The sequence below is a fragment of the Tamandua tetradactyla genome, chromosome 23, assembly GCF_023851605.1.
Source record: "Tamandua tetradactyla isolate mTamTet1 chromosome 23, mTamTet1.pri, whole genome shotgun sequence".
Lineage (NCBI taxonomy): Eukaryota > Metazoa > Chordata > Mammalia > Pilosa > Myrmecophagidae > Tamandua > Tamandua tetradactyla.
Window position 1 is genome coordinate 33,940,112 of NC_135349.1, and position 18,452 is coordinate 33,958,563.

At 44.9% G+C, this 18,452-nt stretch overlaps 1 protein-coding gene across 1 annotated transcript in view; it reads right to left on the reverse strand.

The window, feature by feature from the left end:
• Positions 1 to 2,018: 2,018 nt before the first annotated feature.
• The window catches only part of SCNN1G (sodium channel epithelial 1 subunit gamma), a 29,320-nt gene continuing 12,886 nt past the window's right edge, over positions 2,019 to 18,452 (reverse strand). The window contains exons 5-13 of the mRNA XM_077140259.1: positions 18,335 to 18,438; positions 16,583 to 16,746; positions 7,806 to 7,904; positions 5,654 to 5,771; positions 5,067 to 5,145; positions 4,925 to 4,982; positions 4,672 to 4,733; positions 3,213 to 3,288; positions 2,019 to 2,927 (exon numbers count right to left, since the gene is read on the reverse strand). Coding sequence (XP_076996374.1) covers positions 2,547 to 2,927; positions 3,213 to 3,288; positions 4,672 to 4,733; positions 4,925 to 4,982; positions 5,067 to 5,145; positions 5,654 to 5,771; positions 7,806 to 7,904; positions 16,583 to 16,746; positions 18,335 to 18,438 — 1,141 coding nt within the window. The 3' untranslated portion in view covers positions 2,019 to 2,546. The remainder of the gene's footprint in view (positions 2,928 to 3,212; positions 3,289 to 4,671; positions 4,734 to 4,924; positions 4,983 to 5,066; positions 5,146 to 5,653; positions 5,772 to 7,805; positions 7,905 to 16,582; positions 16,747 to 18,334; positions 18,439 to 18,452) is intronic.

Here is an 18,452-nt window from a genome sequence, read left to right on the forward strand (position 1 = left end):
CATCAGGAGTTAGAAACAGGGTAAGATAATGGGTAATTGGAGCTGAAGGGATACAGACTGTGCAACAGGACTGGATACAAAAACTCAAAAATGGTCAGCACAATACTACCTAATTGTAATGTAATTATGTTAAAACACTGAATGAAGCTGCATCTGAGCTATAGTTTTTTTTTTTGTTTTTTTTAATATATTTTTTAAATTTTTTTCTATTATCATTTTATTTCTTTTTCTGTTGTCTTGCTATTTCTTTTTCTAAATCGATGCAAATGTACTAAGAAATGATGATCATACATCTATGTGATGATATTAAGAATTACTGATTGTATATGTAGAATGGAATGATTTCTAAATGTTGTGTTAGTTAATTTTTTTTTAATTAATAAAAAAAAACAAACTTTTTTTGAGGTAAAATTCACATAACATAAAATTAACCATTTTAATCAACTGCATCGACTCTTTTTTATTTTTTTGCATAGGCAGGCACCGGGAATCGAACCCGGGTTTCTGGCATGGCAGGTGGGAACTCTGCCTGTTGAGCCACCGTGGCCCAAATTAACCATTTGAAAGGGTACATAGGGTTTAGTGGCATTTAGCACATGTATCGTGTGGTGTACATCATCGTTGTCTACTTCAAAATATTTTCATCATCCCAAAGGAGAAACCTGTACCCATTAAGCAGTCACTCCCCACTCCCTCCACCCTCTACCCCCTGGCATCACTAGTCTGCTTTCTGTTTCTCTGGTTTTACCTATTCTGGATATTTCATATAAATGGAACCCTGCAACATGTGACCTTTGGTGTCTGGCTCCTTTTACCAGCAGGATGTTTCTGAAGTTTGTCCATGTTGTAGCATGAATCAGAACTTCATTCCTTTTTGTGGCTGTATAATATTCCACTGTAAATACACTTATTTTAGAAAGAAACTTTTTCATCACTGCTAACTTTTCCCTCCGCCTGGATCAGCCTTTTCCCAGATATACCTGCATGAATAACTCCCTCAAGTTGCTCAGATATCACCCTCTACTTGCAGCTGAATCAAGCACCCCACAAGACATGTTCATGCCTTAATTCGTGTTCTTACAGGTTTTCCCACTTGCACGGAGGACCTTTAAAATGTGATTTTTAATTAAGGTGTGGACTCATTTGTAAATAGGAACTTGGAAGATTGAATCAGGGTGGCCCTTAATCCATATGGCTGGAGGAAATTTGCATGCACTTAATCAGAGAAAGCCACAGGAGACCAAGGGAGCAGTTTGCCATGAGATGGAAGCCAAGGAACCCTAAGAATTGTGGCATGCCAGCACCAGAAAGCTGCAAACTCTGGGAGAAGCATGGCCTGTGGATACTTTGAATTTGGACTTCTAGCCTCCACAAGACAGTACATTTCTGTTCTTTAAACCAATCCATTGTGTGGTGTTTGTCAAAGCAGCCTTGGCAAACTAAGACAGAGGCTCCCCCTGATCAAATAACACAGTTACCAGCCCTCTCTGCCTGTCCCCCACTCTGCTCTATTCCAACCCCTGAGCTAATTAATCCATGGAAGTGCTTAGAACAGTGATTTGCATACCGTTCCTGTGCTGATGTCAAGCTAATACCTGCTATTATTGCATGAGAAGATGAGGCTATGGTATGTAGGGGCTGCTTGCAGTGGCTGGCTTGTGGGTAAGGGGCAGGCCATTGGTTGGGGCTTGGTCTGCCTTGGAGAGATGGGGCACCTGGCTGGTGCTGAGGCAGGTTGCTAGAAAGAGCAGCTTGGAGTGGGGTGCAGGGATGATCACAGGACAGGACTGTCCAGCTCTGTCCTTTAACTGGTCTCTGGCCTCCCCTTCTTGGGTAAGGGGCCCAGGGCACTGCATTAGCAGCCAAGTACCTGGCTCCACCCCATCACCAGAGTGGGGACAACCAATGACACCACCAGATGCCCCCACTCCACTCCACCCCTCCACACCACATACTCTAAGTCCTTGAGTCAGCTCCTGCCCAGAGGAGGGATAGGGCACAGAGGAGATCACACCCAGTGTCTATGACTCAGAACAGTTTATTCACAAACAGCCCCTGGTTCTAGGGCTGGTGCTTCCTCCTGTCTTTGGCACCAGGTGGTGGCTGTCCAACCTGGATACCTAAGATCACAGACTTGGGCCCAGCCCAGGCTGGGAGTGGGTGAATCCTTGGCTTGGGGTTCTAAAGAAGTCCTTTTCTCTCAAGACGCAGTGAAGCACTCCACTGGGCCTCACTTCTGGCCTTTGCCTCAAGCTGGCACTTTCTTGGCCTGCAATCTCTATCCCTTGAGGATGCCCTGAGAGTTTGGGCCTCAGGACAGAACTTCTCCTGGGTGGTGGTGAGTGTCCCTGGGCAGGGTCCAACAGATGCACCTGCACACGGCCAGGCCCCATCTTGTTTTCAAAGAAGGCTTTTAGCCAGTGTCTCTGAATACCCTGGTGTGGGGGCAGAGGATCCCCTCTGTGCCCTCTGTGTCCAGGGGATGGGGTCTAGGCCCTCAGACCATGGCTGGTGGTCCTGATCACATCTTTCTTCTCATCCCTGCCTCAAGACTCGTCCAGTTCCTGAGTATCTGTGAGCTGGTCGGAGAAGGCCCTCTCCAGGCGCAGGGTGTTGTATCTGGGGGGTGGGGTGCCGGGTACCTGGGCCCCCAGGGCTGCAGGTAAGCTCAAGGCAGAGGTGAAAGTGGGCAAGTCATCATCGACATTAAGGGCCGGATTGTCCCGGCCCTGGGGAATAGGGGGAGCCTCAGGGCAGGGGGGTGTCTGCCTCCGGGCCCACCACTCCCTGACTTTCTGCCACTGGCGGCGAGCAATGATGGAAAGGGAGTCGATGAAGAAGACCTCAATGATCTCAATGACGCAGACGACGGAGCAGCTCAACCACAGGCCCAGCTGGCCACCAAAGTTGGACAGGAGAATCTCAATCTGCAAGACAGGCCAAGTCACAAACATCAAGTTCCTGTCCCCCACCCCACTGGCCTCATACAGGGGCTCCTATTCCCAAGGGAGCCACCAACAAGCCCCAGCCCCAGCAGGCTTGGAGAAAGAAGAGGGCAGGCTTCCTGTCCCCTTTCACTGTACCTACCCTGACCGGAGACTAGCTATCCTACTTCAACCGTCCTAGGTCAGGCTGGAGCCCCATGGCCCCATTCTGCTCGCCAAGGCCAGACAGATGGGGCCCATTCCCAGACGCAGAAGGAAGCTACTCACACTGTTCTCTGGACTCTCCATGATGGATCTCTGGTTCAGGTCTTTGTAGAATATCAACAGTTTGGCCAAGTCTGTCCTGTAAAAATTCCAACAAGCAGGGCCCAGGTGAGTCAGGAACCTTTACATTCAGCCATGTGACTTGCCTGCTCAGCCCAGCCGTCTCCCCCCGTTTAGCCCCAGCACTGCCCAGGCTCTGAGCTCCTCCGGGTCCGAGAACCTGAATCATGCACCCAAGAGTGTATCTCCAGTTTGGGCTAGTGGCTTGGGTCCTCCTTCCACTCACAAACCTTCTCTTGTGTGTCCATGCCCTTCATCAGGCTGCTTTCCTATAGGAACATGGCAAACTGGAGAGTGCATGCTTATTCCCAGGGGGCAGCTACTATTCAGCTGTTTGATACCATGCAACAGTGAAGGTCTGTGCTTGCCAGAACTTTTGGTTTTTCGGGAAAAGCTGAAAATAATGGGTTACTTTAGTAACCCATTTAGTAGGGCTAAATTTGACTTGGGGGGTGGTCTCTGATCTGCAATACTCAGTTTAATGGTTCGTAACTGCCTGATCAAGGTCTGCCTTTATCACTAGACTTCAAGCACTTTAGAGACAGGGACCACCAGGTCAGCAACTCACACAGGCACACCTTGTACCTGGAGGATTTTCAGTAAATGTTTGAGGCCAGAGTGGGGGCCAGGCCCGGTGCCAGACATTAAAGATATGACAATGGCTCAGAGAGATGTGAACTCATGTGGTGGATGCCTCCACCCTCTCCTACCTTGGCCTCCAATTGCCATGATCTCTGAACTCCAGCCTGGCTGATTTCCACTAAAGATCCCTTGGAAGGGAATTTCTAGGTGGAATTCAAGCAGGATTAGAGGCTGGCAAAGTTCAGAAGACTATTTTTCAAACAGGGTCAAGATCCATCAGTGGACCTTGAAATAAATTTACTAGGCCATGAACAGTATCTTTTACAAAATGAAATAGAACAGAAAATATCAGATTGCAGCCAAGTGATATTCAAAATATTTATCAACTGGTATGGAATGAGCACTAATCCATCGGAACAGATGTCGTGACCAACCAAAACAGACACTGTGACCAATAAGAACGGACTTTGTAACCAATTAGAGTGGATATCAACAATTGTTTGGATTATACCAATGTGTCCCACTTGAAAATCAGCCTGGTGCATTACATATCACAGGAAGAATTGCTTCACGGGACTTTTATTTCAGTTATATGTTCAATGGGCCACAGTGTGAAGAGAATTTCATACCATGGGACATGGCCAACAAAAATTTGGGAGCCCCAGGCCAAGAGCAGGGCCTTGTTCATGATGTGAGCTCAATAAATATTTGTTGGTAAAAGAATGAATGAATGAAAAGGGTTTGGCAATGGGGAAACAAGCGAAGAGGCTGGGGTCCATGGTGAGCAGAGGCAGAGGGAGGAGGGTGGAGGTAAACCTACTTGTTGAGCTTTTTGTTTACTTCTTGGCCTTGGTCCCAAGTGAGAATGGGCAGCAACCACTTCTGTGATGGAGAAAGAAAGGGTAGGCCTGGGGATTCCCATCTGCCCTCCCCCTCAAACCCAGCCCTGCCATTTGGCCTCACAAGGCAGCTCTTTCTCCCCTGGGTCTCCCCCAAGGACGGGGGACACAGCCAGGATAGGAGTGAGGCTCCAGGCTGGAGGCTCAAAGGGAAGAGTGGGCTGACAACCTTACCTCGGAAACCTCAGATGGCCACTGTGCCAGGCTGGTGGTCAGTGTCCACTCCTTAAAGCTACAGGGAGAAGAGGACAATGTAGGCATGGCTGGCCCAGACCAGCCTAACCCTGCTCAACCCATCCCCTCCTGGCCTGCCTACCTGCAGGCTTCCTGGCACACTGATTGGCAGCCCAGCTCTTCCCGGACAAAGGCCTGGTGTAGTTGGTAGTAGCAGTACACTGAGGGACAAAGGAGGGGGCAACATGAGCTTTGGGGCCATAGGAGCCTCCCTGGGGATCCTGGGTCCCCAGTGATGCCTCCAGTCTGACTTTAATTATTTCTCCTCCTCCTTTCTACAAATGTGGGTTCTCTGGAAACAGCTACTACTTTGTGATGTTAGGAGACAGAATATAGTAGTGGTTAAGGACCAGTGTTGGTGCATCAGGCAAACCTTGACCTCAGTCCAGCTGTGTTACTTTCTGACTGTGTGGCTTTAGACATGTTACTAAACCCTTCTGAGCCTCAGTAAGCAAATCCATGAAAGGGTGCCATCAACAGTTCCTACCACCTAGAGTTGCTCTTAGCACAAGCTAAGATATTGCACTTGCTCCTTAGCTGTCAGGTATAATTTGAGCCAGGCTTGACAACAGAAGTAAACTCTGGTTAAAGTTTCTCTACCAATAGCTTCCTCAGAGAAAAGGCAATGGGGGCCCTGGGGTGGGTAAGGTTGAGGCAGGTCTCACTCACTCCAGTTGGGGTGCTGTTGGTAGTTGCAGTAATTGGCAGCTGGAGGTAGAGGCTGGCTGTACTGGGCACACCCACATTTCTCCACCATCTTTAACTGGAAGCACGAGTGAAGGCAGATCTGAAAGAGGAGAGTAGGGTTCCCTTCACCTCCTTGCACATGGATGCTGTGAGCTCCCTCCCTGGACACCCCCTCATCTCAGAGGGTTGGCCCCCCACCAGCCTTGGCTGACCACATGAAGACGTTGAGGGACCAAACTAGAGAAGAGATTGAATGTGTGGACTAATTGTTGAGCTGGGGCTAGGAGGTCATTCCCATCTCATGGGTGCCTGTGCAGACGGAAGTGGGAAAACTGGAGCCAACACTAAGACACAGAGAGAAACAAACCTTCTCCCCAACTTCATAATTCTCTGGTCCAAGCTCTCCATGCCAGGCCCTTGGGGGATCATAAGCCACCATGATATCCATGAGGCTTCTAGCATAGAAGCCAATACCATGACTCTGAGGGCAGGATGCTTGGGTTCAAATCCCAACTCTGTCACTTACTAGCTGATATCTTGGTTTCTTCATCTTCAAAATAAGTATAATGATACCTACTTCATATTGTGAGCATGGAATGAATTGATATAGGTAAAGTGTTTGTTCCTGGTAGCCTCTCATTAAATATTATCCAGGGACATTTTCTCAATGAGCTTATCTTTTTTTTTTTCTTTTCTGTCTTAACATCACTTTGAGTTCTATTTCTTAAAGCAGACTATCTCTGTCTCTGTTTGCTCAGGGTCTCCACCACTTCTCAGCTCAGCTGTGTTATAAGCTGAGGGCACCAGGTATCTTACTCTGTGGATGATTTTCATGGTTCTTCTGAGGTATCCTGATGGGAGGTGAAATGCAGACCCCAGAATTTGAGATGAGATATAATAGACCATCAAACTCAAGGGTTGAAAACCTTAATCCCACAGAATGGTAGGCTTGGAAGTGATTGAGATGGGAATGTTCATGCTGTATATATGTTTCCACAATTTTTTAAAAAATTTTTGTCAACTAAAGAGACAATGATATGACAATGAAATGCAATCCGTGATCCTGGACAGGATCTAATAAAGGAGGAGAAAAGGCCCAAGAGGACATTATTAGGACATGCGATAAAACTGGAATATAGACTCAAAGCTTTCTATCAATGTCAAAGTCCTTGAACTTTGATATGTGTATTTAAGATGCTTACATAAGTGACTATCCTTGTTCTTAGGAAACGTACATGGAAGCATTATGTCTTCAAGGAGCAGAAAGTATATAACCTACTCTCAAATATTTAAAGGATAATAGATGGATGATAGAATGATACAGCGAATGTGGCAAAATATTGGAGTTGGTGGATCTGGCTATCAGGGTGGTGGTGGGGTATGTTGGAGTTCTCTATGTGGGGTTTGTATTATTTTTGTAATTATTCTGTAAGTCTAAAACTATTCCCAAATAGAAAGTTTAGGGAAAAAACAAACTCAAATACCTACAGGACACAGTAAATAGTACACTCAGGGGTGGTGGGGACTGTGGGGAAGCAGAGAACACAAATGTTTCCTTTAAAGGGGCAGCTCCATTCACTGTTCATAGTTAGAAATATGAGCCCAATGTTGCCAGCTTCTCTTGTTTGTCAAGAGAGGCTGGAAATCTGGATTTTCTTATGAAATTCCCTGATTTTTAAAATACAACCAGGCAAGGAAACAAGTCTGCAGCCTGGAAGGGGCCTGGGAGCTGCCACTTTCTAGCCCTTGATCCAATTCAATGTGCCACAATCGCAGTTGAGGATGACACAACCTGCCCAAGGCCATCAGGGAATGAGGGGCACTGATGGGTCTAGGGTTCCTCCCAGACTGGTTCCCCCCGGTCCCTTACGTGCCGAGGTCCATGTAGGAAGGTGGCCTGTCTCAGCGGTACGCCGTGTTCCATGCAAACCTCAGAGAATCAGTTAAGCTCTGGTTACAGGCCGGCTGAAGGTGACTGGAACCAACCGGCATCATTTGCTTTTGAGGGCTTTGGATGAACCCCAGGATCCTCCCTGGAGTTCCCGGTGCCAGTCACGCCCCAGCTTACAATATAACGTTGTCTGCTGGGTCCAAGCCACCCGGGGCTGGGTGCCCCCCACCCCCAGGCTTGTACCTGGAGGGAGTAGGCAGCTTTGTAGATGTTCTTGACGGGCACGTCACTCCCGTCCTCGGTGCACTGGCTGTAGGGCTCGCTCAGTTTGAAAGACTCGGTCTGCAATAATCACAGTGGAACACGGTCATCCCTGCCCTCCCCGAGGCCCCCGACGGCGACCTTGGCCATCAGCCTCTGGGGTGGGCAGCCTCTTAGGCCTTCGTTTAACAGGCACTGGGGACCTACTAGGTACCTGCTGCTGTGGACCCAACAATGATCAAGAGACACAAAATCCCCTGCTCCGGCGGAGCTTACCTTCTAGGGGGGCAGACAGATGATCATCAAGCAAATAAATAAATAAGAGAATTGCAGATAGTGGGTCCTGGCTTTGAAGGCAATGAAACTGGGTGGGGAGACTGGAGGTGTTGGGAGGAGGGCTGGTATTTCCCACGATTAGGGAAGGATTCTTTGAGAAAGGGACATCTCGGTTCAGCACCAAATGGCCAGAATGAGCAGGAATGGAGGAAGGGAACTGAGCAAGAAGGAGCAGCAAAGGCTTGGGGTAGGAGGGGTCTGGGGTGGCTGGAACAGGACAAAAGGGGGAGAAGTTGCTGAAGACGAAGTTGGAGAAGGAAGCCAAATCACGCTGGACTGAGAACTTTGGGTCTGGTTTTTAGGATCATAGGAAGTCACCTGGAGAATACAATGGGAAAGGGGGCAAGAGGGATTAAGGAAAACAGTAACTCTGAGCCTGCTCAGGACTCCCCTTGCCAGCAAAGTGATATTTCCTACCTTCTTGTCTTCTGGCTCCCATGGGAAAAAAAAAATTGATTTTCTTAGAGAGGACAAAGTGGAAAACGCCCTTATCAGAGCAAGTAAAACCATTGTAATCCACAGCTCTAACCCCTGATTAAATTACGTTTCCTTGTGGTTGACTAAGTTTGGCTCTAGCTTAATAAATGTCACTGCAAATAAGCAAGTCAGGCTAAAAGGGGGGGGGGGGTGGTAATGTCTTGCCAAGGGGGAACAATAATGGAATATTTAAGTCATGACCAGTTTATAGCTAGGTTCTAGGACTACGTGTGTGTGCGTGTGTGATTCTTTTTTTTTTCTGGGAGTGGGGGAATACTGAAAAAGAGTGGCGTGTTTGTTGGAAAGAAGAAGATTATCTACTCTTTGAAGAGGTGGCCAAGTAGAAAGAAGTGTAACTGGGGATAAAGGGAAGAAAAGTCACACGCAGGCAAAAACTGGAGCCATCTTCACCAATTGTGGTCTCTTTTTTTTGCATTGCCATTCATTTGCTGATCCATTTGTCTCTCTCCAATTAACTGCATGTACTTCAAAGGCAATTGCCAGTGCTCATTTTAAAACATAAACAAGAGAAGCAAACAGAGAAAAAAGGAGTAGCCTGGATCCCCCAATTCTCCAGGGAATCCATTTGAAGAGATCATGACAGACAGATGGACACACAAACAGACCAACAGACAGAGAGATGGACAGACATACACTCACACATTCAAGCTGCCCTGCAATCTGCCCTTCTCACTAACAAAAAAGGGTGAGCGTTTTTCCACTTCAGTACAGAATAGACTTCATTCCTTCAGTAGCTGGGTTGCAAACACAATTAGAGTCTCTAACACACGCTAGGCACTGGGTGGGGAACTGATGTGCAAAGATGCCAAACAGTGGCTTCCCTCAAGGACACTCCCTCCGTGCCACCCTCTAAGGTTTCCCAAACAACACACTCCTGTGGTCTCCAGGTCCTGCCTAACTGTCCACAGAACCTAGAGTGTCCGGTACAGGTTTGTGTTGGTTTGAAATTGTTATTCACTCCCAGAAAAGCTGTGTTCTTCTAATCCAACCTTGGGGGTGCAGGCATAATGTGAGTGGGACCTTTTGATTAGGTTGTTTCAGTGGCGATGTGACTCCAACCGTTCAAGGTGGGTCTTAATACACTTACTAGAGTCCTATAAAAGGGGGATATTTTGGAGAAAGCTCAGACACAGATGTTAGGAGATGCGGGTAGTTGATGCCTTAATTTGGGCATAGAACTGTAAATTTTAACCTAATAAATCCTTGCAAAAGCCAATCCATTTCTGGTATATTGCATTCTGGAAGAATTAGCAAACCAAAACAAGGCCCTGCCTGCCCTGGAGCAGGAAAGTGCAACACTCTAACATGCAGGTGAGAAGATTCCTTCACCTGGGTGAGCCTTGTGTGGCCACAAGCGTGGCAGGGGCTCCCCCTATTTTAAGAACCAGCCCAGGGGCCACTTCTGGGAAACCTATTGTGAGGAATCATTTTGATTTCTATGAGTTCTGATTACTCAATGGCCCTTTCTTTACTCTGTGATAATGCCTATCCAACCCAGAGCTCCTGGATGTTTCAGGTTGCATCCCCAAACAACTGAAGGTAGAACAAATGGGCCAATGATCTTTTCTGGGTGGGCCAGAAGGCAGTAGCTTCTCAAAGCCTTAGCTGGATGGACTGTGACAGAGTTAGCTCTCTTCCACATGATTCACACACGTGTATATATGAGTGCATGTGTGCATAAATGTGTATGCCTGAGGGCGTGTGCATGTGTATGCATTTTCATCAAACCAGGCCCCATCAGCTTCCTTCTCAGAGTCTATGGAAACATAGTCTGTGGGACAGTTGCACAGAAGTCCTTAGCTCCTCCTTTGTGAAATGAGCCCAGGGAAAAGCCCAGGTAGCAGCAGAGCCAGAGAGGCGAGGAGGTGGGGAAATGACAAGGAGGTGCCTTTTTCAAAGGCAACTTTTGTCTTCTTGAACGCAGTGCTTCCAATCAGCACAGTCACTCCGTTAAATTGTGAGTGGTTAGTTCAGCTAAGCTATTTCCAGACAGGGAGGCTGCCAGGCTGTTTTTTTGCATTTCAGTGGTAACGACTATCCCAGCCAGCGTCTTCCAAAGTTACCTTTCTAGGGTGGCTGCCTGGTATCACTCCAAATACTTCTTTGCTTTATCCTATTCTGTCTGTAAGAGATGCTAGGAAGCATCTCTCAGACCAGCAATCTGCTCATCATTTCTGCTCTCACTGCTTTGGTTGGTGTTCATTTACTCTCACCCGGACTACTGAAAGTCTCCTGCCCTCCCTACTTTCCCTCCCTGAGTCTCTCCTCCACCAGCCAACACTTTTTTAAAAAATAGATCCGATCCCATCACTTCTCCCCATGGCCTGGTGATTCAGGTCCAAACCTTGGCCTGGCATTTAAAGTGATCCATAGTTGGTTTCAGTCTACGTTGTGAGTCCCACCTCCCACCCAATTCACGTCAATTCAACAGATATTGATTGTGAACCTACAACATGCCAGGCCCTGCGTTATAGGGAAGGCAGGCGCTGAATGCGTAATTGGTATAAAACTGAAGCATATAATGGCAAACTCAACCTTCTATAAAAAAATAATATATTGCCATAGAAAGATGTTGAAGATCTATTTTGAGCAGGAAAAAAACCCCACCAGATTACAGATGAGTCTGCTCATAGTGTCCCATTTTTATAAAGCACAACACAAAAGAAATAAATAAAGCATAGAAAAGAGAGTGGACTTTGTCCAAAAGGCATTATGGATGGCTTAACTATTTTTTCTTTCTTACTTTTTAAAAAAATTTTGTAGCACATTAAAAAAGTTATTTGTGTACAATAAAGATGGTTTAACTATTTTTTCTTTTGTTTTTTTTTAATTTGTGACACATTATAAAAGTTATTTGTGTATGATATAGCTGGCAATTCTAATTAAAGAAGGGAGATGCAGAATTACTCAATTTATGAGGTTAGGACAATTTGTTATCTATTTGGGGGAAGAATTAATTTTGAACTCTACTTTCATTCTACAGAAAAAAAATTCTAATGGGTTCAAATATTAGATGGAATAATAAAATAACTGGAAGAAAGCAGGGTTGATATCTTATCTCAAGGATTACAAATTCTCAATAAACACAGTGCCTGAAGAAGAAAACAAAGGATTTGATATGTAACCATTCAGTGTTTGCATGTGAAAAAGTACCATAATGAAAACTAAAAGAGAAGCACAAACTGGGGAAAAATATTTACAACACTCATGGCAAATAATTAGTAGCCTTGTTATATAAAGTGCTCTTATAAATCAATATGGTAAAGATAAATCCCTCACTCATAGAGGGGGAACAGTGTGTTAAAAAGGACAAGAAAAACCTCTCCTGACTTCTCATATTACTTCAAATATATTTTTCCTTCCTTTCAAATCTCTACTCTTAAAAAATTACAGCTATGACCAATTTTTTTTAGTACTTACTACGTCCTAAGCACTATTTTAAGCATTTTACATGTGTCAACTTATTGAGTTCTCAGCAGCCTACAAAGTGTCATTATTATTATCACCCTCATTTTACGGATGAGGTCATTGAGGCTCAGAGACTGCATAACCAGAGTGCAAAGCTGGGGTCTGAACCACAGCTGTTCAGCTCCAGAGTCTTAGCTCTTAATCCCTACATTATACACATAGTTATGAAAAGAACTGTGCGTGCAGTTTAAGATAAAAATATTCAGTAGAGTTTGCAGTGAAGGAGGACACTCCCTCCTTTCCAGGGCCTGGCTCCACTCCTCTTTGGGTGAGCTGTCCTCTCCTGTCTGCTTCCTCATCTTCCATTCGCGACTCAATCCATTGCACTTTGCTTTCTGTTCTGTTCTTTCCACTGAAAGCTGCCCAGGCAAAGAACACCTCTAGTTAGCCAAACCCAAAGACGACCTTTTGCCCTTGATCTTACTTGACCTCTCTACTGAATTTGGCACTTTTGATCATAGCTTCCTTGAAACTCCCTTCCTTGTCTTATGTGACACCAACTTTTTCTGGCTTCTGTTCTTACTTCTCTACTTCTGATTTTCCATTTTCTTTCGGCTTGGCCCTTAAAGGCTGGTAGTTTTTCTACTCAGGTCTTGGGTGATGGTATTTACTTCTAAGTCTGGAATTACCCATATTCTCTCCTGAACTCTAGGTTCATAGTATCTTCTCACTGGACATTTTCACCTTGATTTCCCAAAGGCACACCAAAGTGGGAATGTCCCAAACTGAAGTGGTCATTTTTCCTCTTCCCCCATACTCACCCCTCCTTTTGTATTCCCTAATTTTCCATCCACCCTGCTGCCCAAGCCAGAACCTAATTATCACTCTAACTTGCCCACCTTTTCCTTGTTAACATTAGTTGTCAAATCCCTGCTGCTTTCAGGCCCTCAAATCCTTTCCCTTCTGCTCATTCGCACAGCCACTGCTTCTGTCTAGGTCCTCATCATTTCTCTCTGTAATCACTGTAAATGTCTTGCCCCTGCTAAATTGCTTACATTTCATCCAGAGTGATTTTTCAAAAATGTTTCACTGTGTAACTTAAAATCCTTTCCATGACCCCTTTGCAACTGCTTTGCCTTCTGTTTGGACTGGCCCTTCCTGACACTATTGACCTGACACTTGTCCTTCAAGAATCTACTATCTAGAAAGTCTTTTCCAACAGCTTCTGTCTGGGCTTACATCCATCCATTCCTCTATCCATCCATCCACACGACAATGTTTATCGAGGACCCACTATGTTCTAGGTACTGAGCTGGAGAACGAGATAGACAAGGTCCCACTCTCACTCAGCTGACATCCTTGTTGGGGAAGACAGACAAGAAACACATAATAAATGTATATACTACAAGTGCTGTGAAGGAACTAGAGTACAGTGGTGAGAGAGTAACTACTATAGACAGGGTGATCCCTTGTTTGAAGTGGCATTTGAGCTGAGTCTTAAAAAAGAAGGAGGAACAGCATAGAGTTCCAGGCAGAAGGAACAGCAAGAAGTGGAAATGTGCATGGCACGTGTATGATGGGAAGTCAGCCTGGCTGTGTAACGGGGGGTGGTAGGGGCTGATGTTGGAGAAGTAGGCAGGGGGTACTTGAGAACTTTGTAGCCTACAGTAAGAAGGGTTTGGATTTTATACTAAATGCAATCACACCTTCTCCCTATCACAAAAAGAGCATTAATCACACAATTGCAAAGGCCTGTTGACTTTTATCTTTCCTCCCAGGTGTAAGAGCTCTAAAGAAGGGAACTCCGTCCTATTCATCTCTGAATTTACAGTGCTTTGGATACACAGTCCCTCCATGAAGGAAGGAAGGTTCCTTAACCAACTGATTGGCCACCTGACTTAGTCTACCAGCTTAACATACCTACCAGATAAATAAATAAATAAATAAAATAAAGAAAGGAATTCGAGTTTGTTTGGACTTATTCTTAGTGACCCATTATTGACCTCATAGTAATCCTGTTTTTTGCTGTTGTTGTTCTAAATGCTCATAAATCAGACTTAGAGCTAAATGACCTTGCTCTGTGGCTTTGATTTTCTGCATCTCAAATTAAGTATAGCAGAAAACCCACCCAAGTCTTTGTTTATCCACCATTGGTAAAGAAAACATTTGCTTAACAATGTAGTGGGCATTTTCAGCCTCAGAGAAGAAATTCAGGAGGTGGAATTCTCTTGAAATCTTGTAACCTTGAAATCTTGCAAGCTATCTAGTAACTCTCATACCAGTTTGCATACTCTGTGAAAGGCAGAAGGGAGAGGGTGAAAGGGTAAAATGAGGGTGTGCTACAAATCCCAGGTCTTATTTGCAGTGCACAGATCAGACTGTATGGAAAACATCAGATCAAAATGCTCACTTTTCTGGTTTGGGAGATTTGTAATCTCCAGGTGAACAGTGGAGCCACAACCCAACTCCTAAAGGGGTACCCCAAAGTTTTTGAGCCCACAATTTGAGCAGGTTGGGGTATAAGAGTTTAGTTTGTGGGTTCATTTGTTTTGTTTACTTGGGTGGTCAGCAGTCACACAGTCCAAGCCTGACTTTTCTTCCAAGTTGGACAATGCCCTTAAATGGCATGCCTCCTGAGGCCATCCAGATTGCCAAGAACAACCACCCTAATGGTTTCCCTTGCCCTTTGTCTCTCTCACCAATGAGGCATTTCAGTGACAGATTTCCTCTGTCATGTCATCACCCTGTTTCATCATCTCTGCTGTCTCAGCTTAAGTATCACTTAATCAGGAAAACATTCCTTGACCCAACCCCCATAAAAAAAAAAAATCAAAACCCTAGGTCAGGCATCCCCACTATATACTCTCATGCATCCTGCATTTTTCCTTCATATCACTTATGACAATTAATGAATCATTTGTATAATTTTTTGTTTATTAACAATCCTCTCTGCTGGACTCTGAGCTCCATCAAGACAGGGGCATTGTCTTCCATGCTGATGTATTTCCACTATGTAGCACATAGAAATTACCCAGAAAATAATTATTGAATGGTAAATGATGGATGGATACACAAACCCCAAATACCGAACAAATAACTTCATGACCCAATATGAAGACATCATTTGTGCCTGTTGCCAACCCTTTTGTGTTGTTCTAGCTTTATTTTCACCTAAGAAGATATAATTTCCCTCTCCCCTAATTCTGAATTGCCTCAAGTTTCTAAAGCAGAGGTACCCAAGTTTGCTGCTTCGTGGAATAATCACTGGAGTTAGGTAAAAATATGGCTCCTTGGGTTCATCTCCTAAGATTCTGATTTAGTAGATCTGAGTCTGATGATTAACCAATTTTGGAAACCACTGCTCTGGAGATAAATATGTGAGTAAGGAAAACTAAGATGTGGAGTTTGGGACCTTAAGGCTGCACATAAATAAAGGCATGAAAGGGGATGGTTGCTTCCCCCACCCACAAACAGGTGGAAAAAAATGCCACTAAGAAAGAATGCAAATTAAGTTGAAAATAGATACCACTTTTCTCTTGATAGGCTGACAAAGATTAGAAGTTGGATAATACACCTCACTGTGTGGATGACCGCGTGGGGCAACAGCTACTCTCAGATATTGCTGGTAAGGCTGTAAATTGCTGCAATCTCACTGGAAGGCAATTTAGCAGCTGCCCAAATCAGTAGACACTTCTAGGAAGCAATTTGACAAATACATATCACATCGCACCAGTGCTTTTAGTAGCCTGGGAATGACCTAATGAACATCAACAGAGGATGACTTCAATATCTTACCCACACAATGGAACGGTATGGGGCCTTTAAGAAAAATGAGGTAGATCTATGTTCTTGATATGGAACCATCTCTACTTAGAGCATCAAATGAAAAATGGAACAGACCAGTATTTTGCATTTACATAAAAGAAAGGATGCTTACACACATATGCTTGAATAAGACTAGAAAGTCTCTGCTAAGACATAAAGCAGCAGCAATGGCAATTGTGGAGAGAAAGGAAAGGCTGGGGGTCAGGAAGGCAGAGACACTCTACACTGTGTATGCACAAAGTAAAAACCTTTGTCAGCTCTCGGTAAATAAGGTGAGGTTGATGGAAGTGTGATGAGCTGAATAGACCTTTGATGGCCCAGTGACTTTCTATTAGCCTTTAAATAGTTATTTACATATCTCATAAGCCTCTAGGCAGCACATTTATATTACTGACAAATAAATAGCTAGTGGCTGATGCCTGGCTTCCAGCACAGGTTCCATAAATGCTAATTCCCTCGCTGGAACAAGGCAGTTCACTAAATTCTTCCCCCACTGGCATTCTATCTTGTTCATCTATACAAAAGATACAAAGACACCTTTTGGTGTAACCACTGGCGTAACCATGGGAAAAAATAAGGTCATGCTAGCATTTGGAGACCAATGTCCTTTTCCATAAGCTGTACTGCATTGGTCGCCCTTGGAAAAAAACCTGTCCTCCTCTCTAAGCTTGTAGATCAGAATGTTTTCTTACCAGATGCATTCCTATGGAGGTGGCCATTGCCGTCTCGATCTCAGTTCCTACATCCTCGATGAAGGGATATTCATCCTGCCGATGCACAATCACCTTAGCCCCACTGGAGGACACCAAGAAGGGGTTATATTCCTCTTCGTTTATGTGCAGGATGACTTGCAGCCCTAGGAAAATAAGGCAGCTTATCAAAGGCTGTGGTCAAAGCCTAGGAAAACATTCTCTCACTGTAGTCAACCTCTCTTGCTTACCTCTCCCTCCTCATCTCCGGACACTTCCTCCTCCCACAATAAGTTCCAAGCACACCAGTCTTCTGTCTGTTTCAGAACTCATCAAACTCATTTCCTTGTCAGGGCCTTTGTACTCGCTAGTCCCTGGAATGCCCTTCCATGGGTCCTAACATAACTGGCTCCTTATCCTTAAATAACCTCACAGGGGCCTTTCTGGAACTTCTTATCTGAAATATACCCTTCCCTCCTGTCCCTGTGCTCCCCAGCCACCATCTCTTCCCTTTTACTGCTTTATTTCCTTCACAGTGCATATTGGGATTTGCAACTAGAAAATATCTGATAGTTTGTTATCTGTCTTTCTCCACTAAAATGTAAGGCAGAGATGGTATCTGTCTTGTTCACTGTTGTGTTCTTGGCATTTGGAAGAGGCCCTGGCATACAGCAGGTACTCAATAAATGTTGGCTAAACAAACGAGTGAAGTGTAGGATTTGAATGGATTGAAAGATGAGAACTCTGAGAGTTTGCCTGACCTCTTCAATTCCTTATAATAAATATGGGAATCGAAGTACAGAGGGCTAAAGCAATTTACTTAACACCACACACAGAGGAGAATGGACTATGAGACTCAGACCTTCCAGTTCCAGACTACTTCTTCCCCCTGGAGTATGTGCTCTGAATTATAGTGATAATATAGACTATATGGTCAGAAAAGCAAGGATCCTGAGGTGGTTTTCCTACATTACAGGACCTTGCCTTGCTCTATAGGAGCATATCTATGTAAAAATCAAGTTTGACTTGCATAAGACCTTTTTGTGAAAGCCAGGCCAATCTGAGCTCCCATCTTCCAGGTAAAAGCAGCAGTAGTAAAATAGAAGTAATAGCAGTATTGGAAGTAATAATGGTATTATTAGTGGCAGTAGCAGAATGGTGGCAGTGCTAGAACTAGTAGTAATGATATCAACTAGCGTTTATCACATGTTAAGTGTATACCCAGGTCTTATTCTAAGTGCCTTACATATTTGAAGTGCCTTCAATAACCTTGCATGGGAGGTACTACCATTATTCCCGCTTCATACATAGTAACTTGCCCGAGGTCAAACGGTGAGTGACAGAGCTGGTAGTGGGCTCGAGAAGCTGGCATCTTAACTAAGTTAAGGTGTGTCTGCCTCCCTAATCTGTCCAGTATATCTGGGATTAACTCCATTTGGAGGCCACCTGCCCAGTATTTATTCACTCCAGCTAAAGCACTTAAACCAGCGTGGTTTCCCAAGAGAAGGAACCCCAGGAATATTCCTAGTGGTCCCAAAGGTAAGGAGGGGAAGTTGAAAAGGGAAATGGACACGGATGAGGAAGAAGGAAACGGAGATGGATGCTGATGGAAATAACGCCAATGGGAAAGACAACGGCATTCCTGGTTTCTGACCAAGTGGATGATGCTGCATTTCTGGATGCCACTGTCCTGCTGCCACAGGTTCAGTGTTAGAGGATGGCACCTGAGAACCTCCTTGGGATGGATTTCCTTACCGTATTCACTGCCCCCCATGGAGGTACTGAGGACAGTCTCATTTTCTTTGTTGTTGAATGTATAACAATTCCCATACATTGGATGATGGAAAAGTGTGAAGTTCCTGTAGAGGAAAGA